We start from the raw sequence: 20,012 nt of genomic DNA, 5'->3' as shown, positions 1-20,012 counted from the left end.
GAAAAAACCCTTGGTCATTATCTAATCCAACCCTTTTCTATTTCAGATGAGCAAAAAGGTTCATTGTAAGAAGGTTACTTGCCCAAGATCACATGGCAAGTTAATGATGGAGCAGAAGCTAGAACCTAGGCTTTTGAATCTACTGTAGTTTCTGTTACCCCGTGTTTGTGCTGTGTGCTAAGAAAAATCAACACAATTTTCATATTCTGTAACAACAGGTAAGTCACAGCAGCCTAACAAATTAGGACATCCCTTGTGCCTTTCTCTATGGGTATAAAAACCATTCAAGAGACTGATACTGCACCTAAAAAGGGGGTCTTTCTCAGACGAGTTATCACTTTGTTTTATAGTTAACATCATAAATATAGAGTTGGGATATTGAGCTCAGAGGCCAGCTAATTCAAGCTCCTTCTTTTACAGTTGAGGAAATTGAGACCCCAAGACAATGGACTTGTCCACAGTAGTAAGTAACGTAGTCAGAATTGAAACCCAATTTCTCTAATTTTAAAACTAGATTTCTATGGGTCTTAGTTTCTCAACAGTAATAAGGCCCTTTCCTGCAAATTTTTGCTTGTAGTTCAGTATTGAAACTTATAAGGATAATATTAAAATAGACATTACTGAAATAATGGTCCTGGTGGACACTGAGAAGTTCACAGATAGTATACACATAATAGGTGCTCTTCTTGAGAGAAGAGGAGAAATCACTGAATTTCAGGTTTGAAAGGGTTGAATACTGAAAAATGTACCAATAAATAGATGGCTATCCATTCTTTGCTTAAAGACCTCTTTGAGGGAAAATCTATCATGTCCTGAGGTAGCCAGTCCTATTTTGGGATGAACCTGATTATTAAGAATTACTATTTCATTTATCATTAAGAATGATTTTTTTCATCACAAGAAGCCCAAGTTTAACTCTATAATTTGAACTATTACCTCTAATTCTTCCCTCTGGGAACAAACTAAACAAATCTAATCCTACTTGCACAGGACAGCCCTTCAAATACTTATGCATTCTGAATCTTCTTTTCTCCAGGATAAAAATCCCTTTCATTGGAACCTTATATGGCGTGATCTCAAGGTCCTTCACTATCTTGGTTGGATCTCTTCTGGATGCTCTTCATTCATTTGATTTCCTTCCTAAATTGTGGCATTCAGAGCAAGGTACAATGGAATGACCCTATTCCTGAAAGTTATGCCTCTTATGATGCAATCCAAGACTGCATTAAATTTTTTCAATTGCCAAATCACAGTCTTATTTCACGTTAAATCTTCAAGTCCACTAAAATCTTCAGATTTTTTCCCAAATTGTCATGCATCATGCATTCTTATCCCTGTCTTGTGCTTGTGAAGTCAATTTTTTTGAAATGCAAGTGTATCACTTTAGAATTATTTCTATTACATTTCACATTATTAGAACTGGTCCAGTGTTTCTAGACCTGAGATCTCTCTGTCTCAACATGTCTGATTAATAATAAATCAAACGCTAGAACTCAAATCTTACAGTTTTTTTGCCACTCTTGAAGTAAGCCTGCTTCAGATATTCTTCAGCAGATAAATCAAGAGATTCTAAAGAATCACACCATCCCTTGGTTTCTTAATGTCCCCTTTGCCTTTTATTACATTATGTAAGAAGTACCATCCAATGGCTTGATCACATCTGAGAGTATTTTGTTCATCTCTAACTAAAAAAATGTTAGTTCTGGAAAGGCCTAACTGTCTCATCTAGTCCAATCTCATTTTATAGGTGGAAAAGCTGAAGTTCAGAGATAGAAAGTAATTAGCCAAGTAGAGCTCTTTTCATCCAGTACATTTAGCTGTGTCTCTAAGATTGGTATCATAGGCAAAATTTACTACTAGATAATGCCTAATTTCAGGTGTTTTGGAAACAAGAGACAGAGCCAATGATGCAGAGGGATGAACCTGACTCTTGTTCTTTACTGTTGCTGAGAGTAACATGAACATACTGGGGAGAAAGTAAACTACTGATGCCATTCCTTTTCTAGAAGTTTACTCAAAGCAATACTGAGTCAAGAGAAGAGTATAATTCTTTTAAAAAGATGGAAGCCTACAACTGAGGGGAGTAGAGTTATCTTGTCTATTCATAAATTTGGGTGTGATTCTTTTGTGTGACATATTTTCTTTCAGATCAAATAAAGCTTGTTTTGTATTAGGCATATTGTCAGCCTGAGCAACTGTCTGGGAATTGAGGATTTCTTTTATATATCTTGCAAAGAATTAGAGACAAGCTGTTATTCCTTAGGCAGAGCTTCAAGGTAAAACAAGATGAATTCTGGTATTTTTCCCTTTTGTTTTTTTGGTAAAATTTGCCACTATGGATTCAAGTTTGTCTATTTTGCTGATTATTTCTGCTATTCAGAATTTAAATGATATTTTACAATTCTTAGTTCCCTTTTAAAACATTCAAACATTTGGAAATTCACAAGATTCTTGTTTTACTGTTTATAGATTCATTTACTCAACTTGTTTAACTGATCTGAACTTATTTAGCTCACCTACATATTCCCTTCTGTTATTAATATTTTCCTTGTTATTTATCTGCATAAATAACTGAGTTTCCTTCTTCCTGAAATCTTTAGTAATTTAGTGATTTTTGTTTTTTATATTCCACTCTTCTAGCATTCATTTTCTGACTCATTCCCCTTAAAAGCTGTTAACCTGAAGTATGAACCCCAAAGCCAATGTCACATTCTGGCATCCTGCCTTAGTTTTTTCTGTTCCTTTGTTCCCTGGATAAACTCTGTTGCAGTGCAGTTCCATACTGCCGTCTCAGCCAGAGCAAACTTCTCTGCCTTTTGGTTTTTCATTGCATAGGGAATAGGGGTGAGAAGTGGGGAAGGGCAGAATTGAGTTCTGCTGTAAGTGTGTGTGTGGGGGGAAGAAGTGCTGAGTGAGTGATTCAGGATTTAGAGATTTACTTTCTCCACTGTTGTAATTACCCATGGGGGTATGAAAATAAAGATATATTGTACAACTATGTATTGGAGGTAAATGTAAGCACTATGTCCAACTAGCTATGGCAGATCTGGACTCTCAAAAAGAATTGATAATTATAAAAATGACTAAAAGTTGTGACAAGAACACCAAAGAAAGGATTTTAAATACTACTATAGGCTCTTTGGGAGAGTGTAAGTAAGGTATTAAGGGATGTATTTGAGAAATAGAAAAAAAATTGCTTCATTGAATTAGCTACCTTATACTGTGAAGTCTTCCAAGATTCACAAAGTGAGTTGCAGAATATGGAATATAGCCATTGTGTGCTTTGAAGCATCCTGTAATAATTTGTCAGGATAGAGAATTTCTAACTGGAGGGAAAATACAGAAAGTATTCAGAAATTAGTCAGATTAAAGGACAAAGCATTTGTTCTGGAATTGATGATGTTTCCTTGTTCAGCTATGTACATTCCTGTTGAGACCGCTTTTGAGGCTTTGTAATAGCATTATGATTTCTCTTGAGGGGAAATAAACCCTCCTTGTCCCATGCCCTCAAAGATCATTCATCATTTATTTATTATTATAATATTATTTATTACCTAAGTCACCTTCTGTGGTTCTTTACTATTAGAGATAGCCCAACCTGCCTTCCTACCTGCAAGCATTTTTGGTATCAGCTGAATCAGGGCTTGTATTATATATTACAAGCTTTGTTCTTCTATAGCTTGTGACATTGAACTCTAAATAACCTAGAGCTATTCTTAAGTTATTGATAACCCATGTTGCTATTTTTATCTTAGAGCTCAATATTAATACCAGAAACACTTGATAAAATATAGCCCTACAGCATGAATATTTCTTCAACATGCCACTGATTGAATGTTTCATTCATTCATTCAACACATTTTTTTTGAGCAACTGCTATGTGAGAGACACTAAAATCTCCATAATCTTGTAAATAATTACATTTGGAATGTGAAAGAGAAAATGTAAACATTTTATTTGGCAGTTGTTTCTGAACACATGAATAAATAAACAGAAAAGTACATATTAATATTTCTTCTCATAATAACAGATGCCATTGCACACATATTTACACATTGTCAAGGCAAAGACCAGTTAAACAATTTAAATCTGTCATGTAAAAGGTAACTTCCAACACCACTAGACCTGACAGTTAAAGATGAAGATACTGGTAATGCTTGGCTCTAGCAATCTCGACTTTTGAAAGGCATTCATTTGGAAGTATGATTAGAGAAGTCACCATGCATTTAGCTCATCCTGTCCACTTAACTGGAGAAAGTTTTTGACTGCAGCCACAGAGCTGAATGTGTCATGCGCTTAAATCAACTATGACATGTGTGTAGATCTGTGTACGTCCCTTAAAACTGGAAGCAAAGAGAAAATTATGCTTATTAATAGACACGTGAGTGAAAGATCTTGGTGCCTGTATATTTAACTCTTGAAATTTCACAAACTTTGCTTTCTCTGCATCCCAGTTATACACTTGAGTGAAGGAATAATCACTTCCAAGAATTGCATATTGGTAATTATTTATCTGAAGAGGTTGGAACACCATGGATCCTCGGGATGGCATCCTTTGTACATCCACAAATGAAGATCCTCCCCATTTCATTACTTTGGAATCACCAATGAATCTTGTCAGACAGATATACACATCACCTTTGACTGTGAAGTGCTTCACTGCGTACACGTCTTCCATGTTAGGGATGTCAGTTTGATTAGCAAATAATTTTGTGCTTTTGTTCCACTGGTAGATTACAGGACGTTGGGAACTACTGGACAGAATTAAATGAGGTGTTCTGACTGTTTGAGGTGTCCTGGCTATTTCCAGGTATTCCACATCAGTATCTCTATACCACTGGTGTAATGACTGATGAGAGTAAAATCCGTTTCCATTCCACTTGTAAACCGTAGTGAAACCAGCTTTTGAACTGTCAGCAACCACAAAGTACCAGTTGTTTTCGATCTTGAAGGTTTCAATATCATTTGGCTTTCGGATTTTGAGGATTTCAATATCCTGAATTTTTATGAATTTGTTTGCAAAACTGTCTCTCTTATAAATGTGAGACCCTCCGAACAGCTGGGCCACAATAACATAGAGTTGAGTTTCAATGACTATAGGCTTGCAAACTACAGTAGATGTTCCTGGGGAAAAGATAAATAAAGGATTAGTTGGAACCAAGTGATAGATGAACTTTGCCTCTATAGCAATGACCAAATAAGATGTGACTGAGAGACTTTGTTAGCCTTATTTTCCATGCTCTATCACTACAGCACATATCAGTGGGACCTAGAGCTCTCAGTCCTGCCACACAAAGGGCCCTTTTGTTAACAAACAAGTCTTTCCATCACATCCAATTTGCACAAACACGATATGGTGAGAGTTTTAGTCTTTTGTATTTTGAAGAGAGAGAATGGCTAAAAGCTATATTCCAAGGAGTTACCTATATTCCTATTGCTATTTGTTTGTTCACTTACTGATTGATAGATTTTTATTTTAATCATTAGAAGCATGACTCACATTGTAATATGAGAGTTCAGCTGTCAATCCCATAACCTGTCATTCAAGTTAAGTGCCTAAAACATCAGTGAACTTAGAGTCTCCATGCCTTCTAGAGTCTCACTAAAAGTTCCAATCAATTAGGTGGGCCTATAATTGTTGCAAAGTAGCTACTCAAGGTTTAGACTAATTTCCTGGGCAATAGTAGTAATTTTCAACCTTTTTGTGAGGAGGAAGTTTCCATTTATCTCAAATTGAACATCCCGGCTTAATCTCATTACATGGAATATTCTATAGTTCTTCATGGACTGCTCTATAACTGCATAGATCTACAGCTTAGGAAAAAACCTAGTGAGAACTGCTTAGAACCCTTAGAACCCTACTTTTAGAACCCTACTGGAGTCTCTATAGAGTAGAGAACTGCATATAGAGTTAGTCTCATATTCTTTTTTTTTTTTTTCTTTTGAGGCTGGAGTTAAGTGACTTGCCCAGGGTCACACAGCTAGGAAGTGTTAAGTGTCTGGGACCAGATTTGAATTCGGGTCCTCCTGAATTCAGGGCTGGTGCTCTATCCACTTCGCCACCTAGCTGCCCCCTAGTCTAATATTCTTAAGGAGAAGTTAGTTAAAGGGACATAAAGCTAGTTTCCTTAAGAAAAAAAAAGAAGGAACTTATGGGAAATATCCAAGTTAAAGAAAGGTCACTTAATGGCCTTACCTGGATGTGGCAAAAATAAGACATTAATGAATTGTTGGTGGAGTTGTGAATTGATTCAACCATTCTTTAGAGCAATGTGGAACTGTGTCCAAAGTGCTATAAAATCATGCATAACCTGTGACCTAGTAATACCATTACTAGGTCTGTATCCAAAAGAGATTTTTAACAAGAAAAAGTGCCTTTTTATTCAAAAATATTTATAGTGGCTCTTTTTTGGGGGGGAAAGAATTGAAAATTGAATGGAAACGCATCAATTAGGGAATGGCTGAACAAATTGTGCTATGTGATTATGATAGAATAATACTATGTTATAAGGAATGATGAGCAGGATATTCCCAAAAAAATCTGGAAAGACTTAAATGAACAAAGAGAAATGTACTGTGTACAAAGTAACAGCAATATGTAAGGTGATCAGCTATGTATGACTTAGCTATTCTCAGCAATACAATGATCCAAGACAACTCTGTTGAACTTATTGAAAAATGTTATCCATCCCCAGAGAAAGAACTGATGCTGTCTGAACACAGATTTTTAAACTTTGTTTTTCTTTATGGTTTTTTGGAGGTATGTTTTCTTTTACAACATGACATCTATGGAAATGTTTTGCATGACTACACATGTATAACCTATGTCAGATTATTTGGCTTCTCAATGAAAGAGCTGGAAAGGGAGGATGGGAGAGAATTTGGAACTCAAAGTTTTAAAAATGAATATTAAAAATTGTTTTTACAATATCATTACCCACAAAGAACTACTCTGATCCCTTAGGACAGTCCCACAGGCACTCAAAGCTGTATGGGGATTTGGGGATGAGCAACAAGCCAATTGATTTGGGGTTTAGCATGCCCATGACTGTGCAACTTGCTTCAGGTGGCTGGGGCCAGAGAGATTTAGATACTCCCTAGAAGCAGAAAAAAAATAGAACCTTTGGAAGAGTATTTAAGCACATTTCAGTGAAATCATACATACAATAAAATTCAATGCAAGCTTCTTGATGGCAAATACTATTTAAATTTCTTCCTTTGCACCCCCAACTCTTAGCATAATGCCTGGCACAGAGTAGTTGCTTAAAAAATACACTGATCTAAATTGAATTGAACTGGACTCAGGCATCTAAATATACTGTTTGAAATATGGGAAAACTTAACATACCTGTAATGTTGTCATAATTCCTGAAGGTTTTTTCTACATGGTCCCATTCAAGAAAAATGCATTTTCCAGTAAAAGGCTGAGCAATAACTACATACTCATCATTCATATAAGTAAAAGTGTCTATGGACAGAGATTGGTAGGGCAGGAGTTGAGATGTTGCAAATTCTGCAAAAATATATTAATAGGATTATAAGTAAAGGCCTGGGAAAATTATTAATTCTGCAGAACAAAAAAGCACAAATGGAAATATATTCATTTATTTTAAATTTTTATTTTTCCTTTAAATTAAATGGAGAACATCAATTGGACTTCAATTCAGGAGCAAAGAATTCGAGTCCCAATTCTGCTACTAATGGACCTTGAGTCAGTCATTTAAATCTTTGAGATGCAGTTTCTTCACCTATAAAAAGGAGAGAACCTGACTCCTAGAATTATAGTGAGAATTAAATGAATGGTAAAACTCCTTAAAAACATGTAGAAACCTCAATTATTATTATTTTTTTATTAAAAATTTGCTTGTTCAGCTTTCACCTTGGGGAAAAAAAGCCAACCTCTGTCTGAAAAAACAATGTGTCCTTGGTATTTATCTGATGAGATGTGATGATTTCAGATATATTACCTGTAATAATGCAATCAAAATCCTTTGAGGACAGGCTACGGATTTTGCGCTTCTTATATTCTGGTGGGTTTTCACAATAGATTTCTTCAACTGTTGCATTGGTGGTATCTAGCCATTCCACTAACCATTTAAGTTTGCAGTCACAATTGAATGAATTTCCTCTTAGGTCTCTGAAAAACAAATTTCAGTTGCAGTTGCTGTACCAGAACACTACCTCCATTGGGATTAATTATACTTCCACTCAGGACTTGCACAGGATATCTCTATCCTGGATTAGTTAGATCTTTCACTTCTCCTGAGAGGCAGTGAATAGAGGTCTGGCCCTGGTTACAGGAACCTAGATTCAGGTCCTACTTCTGATACATTCTGACTCTGGGCCAATCATTTAGCATCTTACTACCTCCAAGGAACTCTCCAAGACTAAGTCATAGCCCAGTTACCAATCTACATTAATAGTGAGAATTTCCTTGCCACTAACCCCTTAAACTGATGAAATCAAACATTCAGATACAAATAATCAAAATTAACCTAGATGTTACTGAGTCTCTTTGAGCTTGATTCTCTCCTTCTGGGCTCAAAATGCACAGCCTTCCTTCTTAACATAGTAACCTTCCCATTATATTGTTAAAGAATGTAACGAATATAGTTACACATTGTTACATGATTTATTTGTTAATTCTTTTTTCTTTGTTCTCTTTGGTCTTGTAGATATACACATTTAATCCTATCATGAGGCAATGTAGTCTTGTGGTCTAATGGGAATTTTTTTCCACCCAACTGCCTTGCTAATGCAGCTATAGTATAGCTCAGTTTTTTTTCAATTATGTGACAGAATCTTATATGTAGTTCCAGTCATTTGAATTTATGGTATATCTAGATCACTTTTTGGTTCAGATATCACATTTTAGTTTTTAAAATCTTATCTGTCTTTCACAGCTAAACTCAAATTCTACCTTTTTTTGTGAGGTCTCAACTGATTAGTCCAGCTAAAAGTGATCTCTCATTCTCTGAGCACCCATAACATGTTGTCAACTGCTCTCACAGGAGAGCTTATTCTATTTATTTCTCTTGCTCAACTGTAGATTACTGGAGGGAAAGAAATGTGTCATTCATATTTTTACCCTCACAATCCTACTCTATTGACCTTTTTTTCTGTCATGGACCACTTTGGCCATCTGGTAAAGCTTAGGGACTCCTCAAAATAGTGATTTTAAATGCATAATATACATATTATGCATTTAAAATCACTATTTATATATATATATATATAAGATTACAAAGGAAGCCAATGATACAGAAATATAGTTTTCACAATATTAATAAAATTAAGTGTGTCATGTTCATGGTTACTGAAAAAGTTTTTACTGAAAAAAAAAGTTATAAGTAAAAAAAAAAGTGGGAAACAAAATAAGCATGTTGTATAGTGGAAAGAGCACTGACTTGGGGATTAGGAAAATTTGATTTTTGAATTCTATTTTATGATAATTTCTAATGATATGAACCTGGGAAAATCTTTTAACTTATTTAGCCTATTTCCTCAGCTTTAAAAGGAAAGGCTTAGAATTCAGTAATCTTTAAGCTCTCAATCTATGATCCTATGATTCTAGGATTGGAGATAAAGTAGACAGCAAGGTCAAGTCATTGTGGAGTACAGGATTGGACTTCCAGACTAAATGTTTCTATATGTATACATATACAGACATATATCTATCTGTATATCTGTATATGTATGTATGTAAATATGTTCTGATGACTCCCATCGCTGATTAATATGATTAAATCAGGTTCAGTTTGCAGGTCAAAACATGATATTTTCCTTTGGATTACATTAAAAAAATTTTGCTTCATATAACTTGACAATTTCTAAATCATTTGTAATTTTGAGATATTGTAAAAAGAAGTGCCTTCCCATAGAATTTAGAATATCACAATTGTCTTCATTATCATAGTATAATTATTTAAACATTATTTCTGGCAGAGCTAAGATGTTAGGATAGTAGGAAGAGGTTCCGATGAACCCCCTGCTCCAAATAATTCTTCCATAAATATTATTTTTTCACTGGTAACATGAAAACTAAATATACTGGTTTAGAGTATTGATCACAAAAAGGCTAGATTGGTCAGTTTTGGTCTAGAGAATAGAAGATTAGTTCAATTTTTCTGATGCCTTAGCACTTATGAGCTAAACAAGATACTCTGGTATCTCTTTATTGCAGCTATTCTATAATGAAGCAAATATTTTTCTCTTTTTCCCTGACTAATTCAAGCTTTGGGCTAGTCCCAAAGATATAAGCCTAAATTATAGTGACCCTATGAGATCTCATTCATTACCTTACTTATTCGGAGGCAGACAACTTGATTTCAAATTTTTATTTGGATCTGTTCCAGGGTTAGATAGGATATTAAAATTCATCCAGACCCCCAGGTCCAGCTATGTGAAACAGTTTCCAACTAATAAGCTATCTCTAAAACCAACCCAACCTTCTAAAAATTCTGTGGTTCAGAGGTAGCCTGATTAGGATCAATATGAACCAGAGTTAATTACAATAACCTGTGTTTGGACCAAAATCTTAGAGATGATTTAGGACTGAAGCAGACTTAAGGATAATAACACTAGAAAGGGATTAATGTAGGTTGTGTCACTAGCTTTATAATGAAATGTCTTACCACTATACTTAGTGAAGTAAAAATTGGTTTTATATTCTAAAGGTCTTGAGTAATCTCAGAAGATCATAGGGTATTTATAAATGGATTATTATGGTCTCAGCTACTGTTATGCTTGTTTTAATATTATGTTTTATTTATATTGCAGAAATCAATATATATATATATATATATACATACATATATATATATGTATGTATATATATATATATATATATATATTTTTTTTTTACTGAATTCCAGGCCTTCAGAAACTATACCTTTTGTTATTATTATTATTTTTTAAAGTTCTATCTTCTTAGTGCAAAAGCTTCTTATTCTGAAGTTTTGTTTTGTTTTAAAAAGACTGTTCATTGGAAAAAGGTCCAGGATAGAACTCTTTGTCTAGAGATTAAGTCAAATTTCTGAGATTTTCTTCTAAACAGAAAGTTATTTTTTCCTCAACCCCAAGTATTTTTATGTCAAATAACTGCTAGCTTTAGCTTTTCGGCACCAAGATATCAGTTTCCCAAAATCCCTTAAGTTTTTCTCTTTCATGAGGGAGAAAAAAATCTTTATTTTAGGCCAGTTGTCCTCACTCCTTTGCAGGTTTACTAAATTAGAGAATGCTTTTATGGTGTATATTCAGAGTTCCTGGTAATGAGGAACATTAATGCTATGGAGTATTCTTTTAAAAAAAAGTCAGACTAAACACTGTAGTACAATACAAATGCCATTATGTAAACCATCAGTAGCTAATTCTCTCATTATTGTTTGAAAATTAGTAATTGCTGATGTCTTACACATTTGTTAAAGAGTCCAGGCCTTTGAAAATATCTTTGGGGAGTGTTTGGAGATTGTTGTTTGCAAGACTCCTGGGGGAAAAAAGAAAAAATTCCAATCAGGTTGAATAAGTGCGATATTCAAATGATATATCATTATAAAGATGAAATGCTATGAATGCAAAAAGTCTATTATAATCATCATCATATTAATATTTTCCATTATTCATATGCTGATTTGCAACACATCTTTCCTGCTATGATACACTCTACTATTGCATTTTCAATTCCTGCCCTCTTTATTTCACCACACTCACCATTTCTAGCACTTATGTAAGATGGTAGAAAACGATTATTGGATGTGATCATCCTATAGAAAAAAGAATAATAATAATAACAATAATAATGATAGCTAGCGTTTATGTAGCACTTTAAGTTTTATAATACTTACAAATATTATCTCATTTGATCTCTACAATATCTCTGGAAGATGGTTTCTATTACTATCCCCATTTTATAGATGAGGAAGATGGCAGTTATGACTAACTGAGGGTCACAAAGCTAATAGATGTCTAAGCTCAATTTGAACTCAGGTTTTTCTAACTCCAGTTCCAGGCCTCTATTCACTATGTCACCTCAAATATGATATAGATTTGAATATAGTAATATATTCCTGGAACAAATTCCATGATCTTATTTTGAGATTCTTGAGTGTTTTCTAGTACAGCTCTTCCTGAAGTTATAAATACCCACCTTTTGAGTATCCCTACCTAGATTATCTTGTCTTGATATGTAGAAACTAACTTCTGGAAATTAAGGGAACAGAAATGGAAATATCCATTCTGAAAACAGTCCGTCCCAACAAATTGTTGTGAATTTAGCAGGAATTGATGAAATGTCTCAAGATAAGAAGTCAGTTTAGGCTTGAAGAGGGCAATGTGAGAATTCTCTGGGCTGGTATCAATACCTGTTGACCAGTACAGGAAATTGTCTAATCTAAGATCTCTTTCATACCACTTTTATTCTTTAAAAATTTTTTTTTATATTTGAAATGATTAATTATTAATTTCTCCTCCCTCCAAGGCAATCCCAATAAACTGGATAGAAAATACCATCTGTATCCAGAAAAAGAATTATGGAGATTGAATGTAAATCAACACATGCAACGTACACTTCTTTTTTCTGTTTTTTTTTCCTCTTCCATGGTTTTTCCCTTTTGTTCTGTCCCAACATGATTCATAAAGCAATGTAAATTTAAAAATTCAAGAAAATAAAAATGAAGCAAAAAACATTTCTCTTCCCCACCTCTCTCTACTCCTGCTAGAGAAAAAAAAAACAATAACAACCTGGTAATAAAATAAATTCAATCGAAGCAAATTCTCATCTTGCTGTGACCAAACGCATCTCATTATGCACGTTAGTCTATCACTTCTCTATTGGGAGGATCCCACCTCCTTTTTTCTTCCTTAAAGCTTCTGAATATCTTACATAAGATAATCTTTCTTTTTATGACTTATAATTCAGTTATTTATATTTGACAATTTCTTCTTACACTTATTGAACCTATGTCCTTCTTCCCTTGTCCTGAGGAAAAATATCTGATTTTCTTTCCATTTGTGAACCCACTCCTTCAAAAGACCTCATCATGACTGGTAAATAAAGAATGCTCATAAGATATATGTCAGGGCAAAGAAAGTGAAAAATTCTGAGGAAAAGCTGGAGAGAACAAAGAACTAATGTTTGCCCTTGAAAATGGCCTGAAGTTCCCTATGGAATCTCCATAAAAATCCTATTTCCTTGTCCTCTTCTAAATAAATTTTTTCTGTCATGTATCAATACACAAATAAACAAAATTGTTGCTTATTCAGTCTTACTGTTTCATTTTAGTTACATCACTATTGTTTTCTATAATTTTTTTTTCAGTAGGCTTTTTGGGCCACCTACCCACCTACTATTTATAATGTTACTTCTAGGAGAAAATAATGCTCTGAGCTTCAAACAACTATTTTATAGACAGACCAAGAACACAACCCATTTCTAAGTTGGAGATTGACTGCACCTGTCAAAGTAATACTAGATTACCCATCCCTTCTGAAAACAGTCAATCCCAATAAATTGTCTCATCTTTAATAGCCATTGATAAAATGTCTACTAAATGAATACCTGGATGAAGATTTTTCTACAAGTCAAAAAAGTGTTGGGTTTGAAAAGAATCATTTTCTTAATATGTATGCATGTTTTGGAATAAACAGATTTTCTTGAAGTTTTGATCAAGGGTGGTGAATTTAGCTATTGTCCTTTGCAGTTTAGAAATTGCTGGAACTCCATATGAATGCATCTATCTAGGTAAGGCAAGACAAAAGGGACTTAGATACACATGATCTCTGTGGAACATAGGTAGGTGCCTATAGAATATTGATTGTAGGAAGTTGAGACAACTCTGCCTAAAAATAACTCCCTTGTTATTAAAGCCTTTAGCATTAAAATTGTACGGCCTGACCCTGGATGTTCTCAGCCCCCCATGGATTTTTTTTCATTTTGGTTTGGATCCTTTTTTTTTCCTCTAGAAACTTTTTGCTTCTGGCCCTTCAGCTCCATAACCTATCTCCTAGTTAGCACCTTTAGGTCTTTTCCATAATGCTTCTTTCTGATCCCCTTCCTTACACAGGACTTTCCCATTGCAGCTGGCAGGCTACTATTAGCAACATGATACTCCCCTAGTCTTAGTCCATGATTTCTTCTGCCCCTGGGTAGGGCTGAAAGAATAGTATAGATATTAATACTATGTGGGCAGCAATTTATTGGGTTTTCTCCAGCCAGGGATCACCAAGGTATCCCACATAAACCATAACTGGTAATACTGGTAATCTGGAGGCTACTGGCTGTTGTGATCATTTTTTACATAGGTTCAAACCCTCACACTGGGAAATATCAACATAACAAGTCAGTATAGGCTTGAAGAGGGAAATGTGAGAATTCCCTGGACAGGACTTGCAAAAATACTAAGACCTATAAAAGTTCTAAGTTTCTGAGATTCAGGATAGAGAATCATCAAGAACAAAATTACTATGAGCATTATGCCCAACTGATGGGGAACATGAATCCCTACTGTGGCCTTTTGGTATTCCTGAGATAAAACATTTTTTGCCCTTCCAGCAAAAATTGTGAACGGAAAAAGATCCAATCACTGTTCTGATCTCACTTGAGACATCTGATATTTGAAAAAGAGTCTAATGGATATTCTATCTTATTACTCATCTGGATTTTCCAACTCCATCTCTGTTAGGCCATTAGAAAGTCAAATATCAAACTGCATTATCTCAGCTCCTTGAAGAAATACCTTCACTAAGTTGTCATTTAATGTTCTGCCATCTGCTCTTCTAAGCAAGCAGTCCAGTCGATATAAAGCCCTTGGTGCTAAACAGCATTTCTACAGCTTTTGTGAAACTGGGTTGAAGACATCATTCATTATGCTAGTTATTTGGTATCCTTTGTTCTAAGACCCGTTCCTCCTTTAAGAAAACAATTGCCTCTGAAGATGAGTTTTCGTGCTTTCTGTTGTCAGAAAGCAAAAATGATGTAACTCAATGTTTTTTCTTTTGCCTTAGCTGCCAGATAACTTTATGACAATTCATCATTCTGATGTTATATTCTGCTAAACTAAGGATCCTGAAGAAATCTACTTCTTCAGTTTTCTTTCCACTTATCTTTAAAAGCTTTTTCCTATGCTGTATTTAAGATGATAAGCAGTTTCAAACCATTTTGGATGTGGACAAAGCCTTCTAAATATTTCCATTTTTTCTTATTAAATACATTAAAAAGTGATCTGCACTTTGGAATAAGTTAGGCACTTGTGGCAGCTGCACTAATGGTTTCAGCTCATGAAATTACCATTAATAAATAATCATTTCAGTACATTAAGCAGTATCCTAGCAACCCAAGACAGTTAACATAGCTTCCAAAGGTATCTAACCAGTACATTAAACAGTATCCTAGCAACCTAAGACAGTTAATGTAGCTTTGAAAGGTGTCTAACTCTCTAGCAGGGAGGAATTTATACACCGTGAGATTTCATCTCATAGAATTTAAATCAACAAGTATTATAGAATAGTCTCTTAAGTGCTTAACTGGAGGTTAAATTCTGTAGAGCACACAAAGAAGCACCAGGCAAGCTATATACATATAAAGAATTAAATAATAATAAATACCGAACAGAATTTCAGTTCCAAATGAACAGTACTCACAAAAATGGAGATCGGTAATTCCATGAGTCTCACACTGAGTCACTCCTTTTTTTCCAATTAAAATCAAATACCATAGGGAGAGGTGATGCTATAAAACTTATTTTCATGGAAAGAGTTTTGTTAGTCAGGTTTTTATTGAGAGGAGGGGAGAGAATACTAGGGCTTCTGGATGCTTGAGAAAGAGGAAAATGGGAAAAGGGCACTGCTGAGAGGCAGAAGTTTGCTAATTTCATACTTTTGTTAACTTTTCCCTAAACTTAAACACCAGGCAAAATGATCATTTCCAAAATCATTGTACAGAAAAAGATATGAAGGTGAAATCTATTATGTATCACTTGCTTTTTAAATATATATATGTATATAAATTCAACACATTACTTTCCTTTTTTTGTTAAATTTTATCTAGTATTTTATTTTTCTCTAGTTACATGTAAAAAGTTCTTTTAGCATTTGTTTTTAAAATTCTGAGTTTCAAATTCTCTCCCATACTCCTTTCCCACCCTCCTCATTGAGAAGTCAAGAAATTTGATATAGGTTATACATGTGTAGTCATGCAAGACATATTTCCATATTAGTCATGTTGTGAAAGAAAACATAGACAAAAAAACCCTCAAGAAAAATAAAGAAAGTAAACAAAGTGTGGTTTAATCTGTATTCAGACACCATAAATTCTTTCTCTGGGGATGGATAGCATTTTTCATCATAAGTCCTTCACAGTTGTTTTATTGTATAGTTAAGTCATTCAGAGCTGACCATCTTACAATATTGCTGTTGCTTTGAACACAGTCCATTTCACTTTTCATAAACTCATGTAAGTCTGTCCAGCTTTTCTAATAGCACAATAATATTATCATAATAACATAGCACAATTTGTTTAGACATTCCCAGATTGATGGGCATCCTCCCAATTTCCAATACTCTGCCACTGGAATAGAGCTGCTATAAATATTTCTAAAAATATAGATCCTTTTCCCTTTTGTTTTTTACCTCTTTGAAGATGCAGAACAAGTAATGGCATTGCTAGATGAAAGAGTACGCAAAGTTTTATAGCTTTTTGTGCTCTAAAGAATGGTCCTCAGTTCACAACTCCACCAATAGTGCATCAATTGTTCCCTCATTCCCTCCAACATTTATCATTTTCCTTTTCTGTCCTATTAGCCATGAGGGAGTACCTCAGAATCATTTCAATTTGTATGCCTCCAATAAATAGTGATTTAGTGTACCTTTTCATATGGCCATAGATTGCCATATGAAAACTATTCCTATCTCTTGATCATTTATCAATTGGGGAAAGGCACCAATTTTCATGAATTTGACTCAGTTCTCTGTCTATTTGAGAAACTTATCAGAGAAACTTGCTTTGTGGTTTTTTTTTCAGTTATTATTGTTTAATGTATTTTCCTGTATCTTATCCCTTGCTAATTCTATTTCTCTCTCCTTTTATCCCAACTCTCATCAAAAGTGCTTTGATTCTCTAATGTTTATTGTGCAACAAGAAAATGATATTCACACACATGTATTGTATCTAGACTATATTGTAACACATGTAAAATGTATGGGATTGCCTGTCATTGGGGGGAGGGAATAGAGGGAGGGGGGGATAATTTGGAAAAATGAATACAAGGGATAATATTATAAAAAAATATATATATAATAAAAATTATTAAGTGTAAAAAAAAAAGTGCTTTGATTCTGACTACTACCTTCCCGAATCTGAATCTTACCCTTCTTTTAACTCCTCCCCCTGCTACTTTCCTCCACAGAAAGATAGATTTCTATACCCAATTGAGTGTGTATATTATTCCCTCTCTGAGCTAATTATGATGAAAGGAAGGCTCACTCACTCTCCTTCCAACCTCCTCCATCTTTCCCTCCATTGTAAAATTTTTTCCTTGCCTCTTTTATATAAGATAATTTACCCTATTCTACTTTTCCTTTCCCTTTCTCCCAGAGCCTTATTCTTTCTAACCTCTAAATTTGATGCTCTAAACCACTATTGATTAGAGAAATGCAAATTAAAATGACTCCAAAGTACCACCTCATACCTCTTAGATTGATTAAGACAATAGTAAAAGATAATGATAAATGTTGAAGGGGATGTGAGAAAACTAGGGACACTAAACATTGTTGGGGGAATTGTGAAATGATCCAACCATTCTGGAGAGCAATAACTATGCCCAAAGGGTTATCAAACTGTGCACATCCTTTGATCCAACAGTGTCTCTATATGATATTATCCCAAAGAAATCATAAAAGAGGAGAAAGAACTCACATGTGCAAGAATGTTTATAGCCGTTCCTTTTGTGGTGGCAAAGAATAGGAAAATGAGTATATATCTATCAATTGGGGAATGGTTGTATAAGTTATGGTATATGAAAGTAATGAATATTATTGTTTTAATGACCTAGAAAAAATAACAACAGAATTCATATAGAACAACAAAAGGTCGAGAATTTCAAGGTAAGTAATGAAAAAAAATTAAATGAAGGTGGTTTAGCTGTACCTGATCTAGAACTATATTATAAAGCAACAGTCATCAAAACCATTTGGTATTGGCTAAGAAATAGGCTAGTTGATCAGTGGCATAGGTTAGGTTCACAGGGCAAGATAGTGAATAAAAATAGCAATCTAGTGTTTCATAAACCCAAAGATCCCAACTTTTGGGATAAGAATTCATTATTTGACAAAAACTGTTGGGAAAACTGGAAATTAGTATGGCAGAAACAAGCATGGACCCACATTTAACACCACATACTAAGATAAGATCAAAATGGGTCCAAGATTTAGGCATAAAGAACGAAATCATAAATAAATTGGAGGAACATGGGATGGTTTACCTCTCAGACTTGTGGAGGAGGAAGGAGTTTGTGTCCAAGGGAGAACTAGAGACCATTACTGATTACAAAATAGAAAATTTTGATTACACCAAATTAAAAAGTTTCTGCACAAACAAAACTAATGCAAACAAGATTAGAAGGGAAGGAACAAATTGGGAAAACATTTTTACAGTTAAAGGTTCTGATAAAGGCCTCATTTCCAAAATATACAGAGAATTGACTTTAATTTATAAGAAATCAAGCCATTCTCCAACTGATAAATGGTCAAAGGATATGAACAGACAATTTTCAGATGATGAAATTAAAACTATTTCCACTCATATGAAAGAGTGTTCCAAATCACTATTGAGCAGAGAAATGCAAATTAAGACAACTCTGAGGTATCATTACACACCTGTCAGATTGGCTAAGTTCACAGGAACAAATAATGATGAATATTGGAGGGGCTGTGGGAAAACTGTGACACTGATGCATTATTGGTGGAGTTGTGAAAGAATCCAACCATTCTGGAGAGCAATTTGGAACTATGTCCAAAAAGTTATCAAACTGTGCATACCCTTTGATCCAGCCGTGTTACTACTGGGCTTATATCCCAAGGAAATACTAAAGAAGGGAAAGGGACCTGTATGTGCCAAAACGTTTGTGGCAGCCCTTTTTGTAGTGGCTAGAAACTGGAAAATGAATGGATGTCCATCAATTGGAGAATAGTTGGGTAAATTATGGTATATGAATGTTATGAAATATTATTGTTCTGTAAGAAATGACCAACAGGAGGAATACAGAGAGGCTTGGAGAGACTTACATGAACTGATGCTGAGTGAAATGAGCAGAACCAGGAGATCATTATACACTTCAACAATGATACTGTATGAGGACATATTCTGATGGAAGTGGATATCTTCAACATAGAGAAGAGCTAATACAATTCCAATTGATCAATGATGGACAGAATCAGCTACATCCAGAAAAGGAACACTGGGAAATGAGTGTAAACTGTGAACATTGTTTTTGTTTTGTTTTGTTTTGTTTCTCTTCCCAGATTATTTTTACCTTCCGAATACAATCCTTCCTTTGCAACAACAACAACAACAAAATTCGGTTCTGCACATATATATTGTACCTAGGATATACTATAAGATATTTAATATGTATGGGAATGCCTGCCGTCTAGGGGAGGGGGTGGAGGGAAGGAGGGGAAAAACTCGGAATAGAAGGGAGTACAAGGGATAATGTTGTAAAAAAATTTACCTATGCATATGTACTGTCAAAGAAAATGTTATAATTATAAAAATTAATAAAAAAATAAAAAAGATGACTAGGCTGATTTTAAAAAGGTCTAGAAAGATTTATGTGAACTGATGCTGAGCAAAACAAGAATAATCAGGAAACCATTATACACAGCAACAACTTTATGCAATGATCAACTATGATAGACTTGCTTCTTCTCAAAAGTTCAGTGATCCAAGGCAATCCTAATAAACTTTGGATGGAAAATGCCATCCAAATATAGAAGGGGATCTTTCAGGAAATGATCAGTGA

General features: G+C 34.5%; 1 protein-coding gene across 2 annotated transcripts in view; it reads right to left on the bottom strand.

Annotated features, from left to right (window-relative positions):
• Positions 1-3,929: 3,929 nt before the first annotated feature.
• LGI1 (leucine rich glioma inactivated 1) overlaps positions 3,930-20,012 on the bottom strand; it is a 56,115-nt gene continuing 40,032 nt past the window's right edge. For both annotated transcript variants that reach the window (XM_074295910.1, XM_074295909.1), the window contains 4 exons: positions 11,414-11,485; positions 7,968-8,137; positions 7,349-7,513; positions 3,930-5,124 (listed from right to left, as the gene is read on the bottom strand). In XM_074295910.1, the coding sequence (XP_074152011.1) occupies positions 4,289-5,124; positions 7,349-7,513; positions 7,968-8,137; positions 11,414-11,485 (1,243 nt within the window). In that variant the 3' untranslated portion in view covers positions 3,930-4,288. The remainder of the gene's footprint in view (positions 5,125-7,348; positions 7,514-7,967; positions 8,138-11,413; positions 11,486-20,012) is intronic.

The sequence above is a fragment of the Sminthopsis crassicaudata genome, chromosome 2 (assembly GCF_048593235.1).
Source record: "Sminthopsis crassicaudata isolate SCR6 chromosome 2, ASM4859323v1, whole genome shotgun sequence".
Classification (NCBI taxonomy): Eukaryota; Metazoa; Chordata; class Mammalia; order Dasyuromorphia; family Dasyuridae; genus Sminthopsis; species Sminthopsis crassicaudata.
Note: the sequence above shows the minus strand (reverse complement) of the source record. Positions and strands in the feature narration are given on the sequence as shown.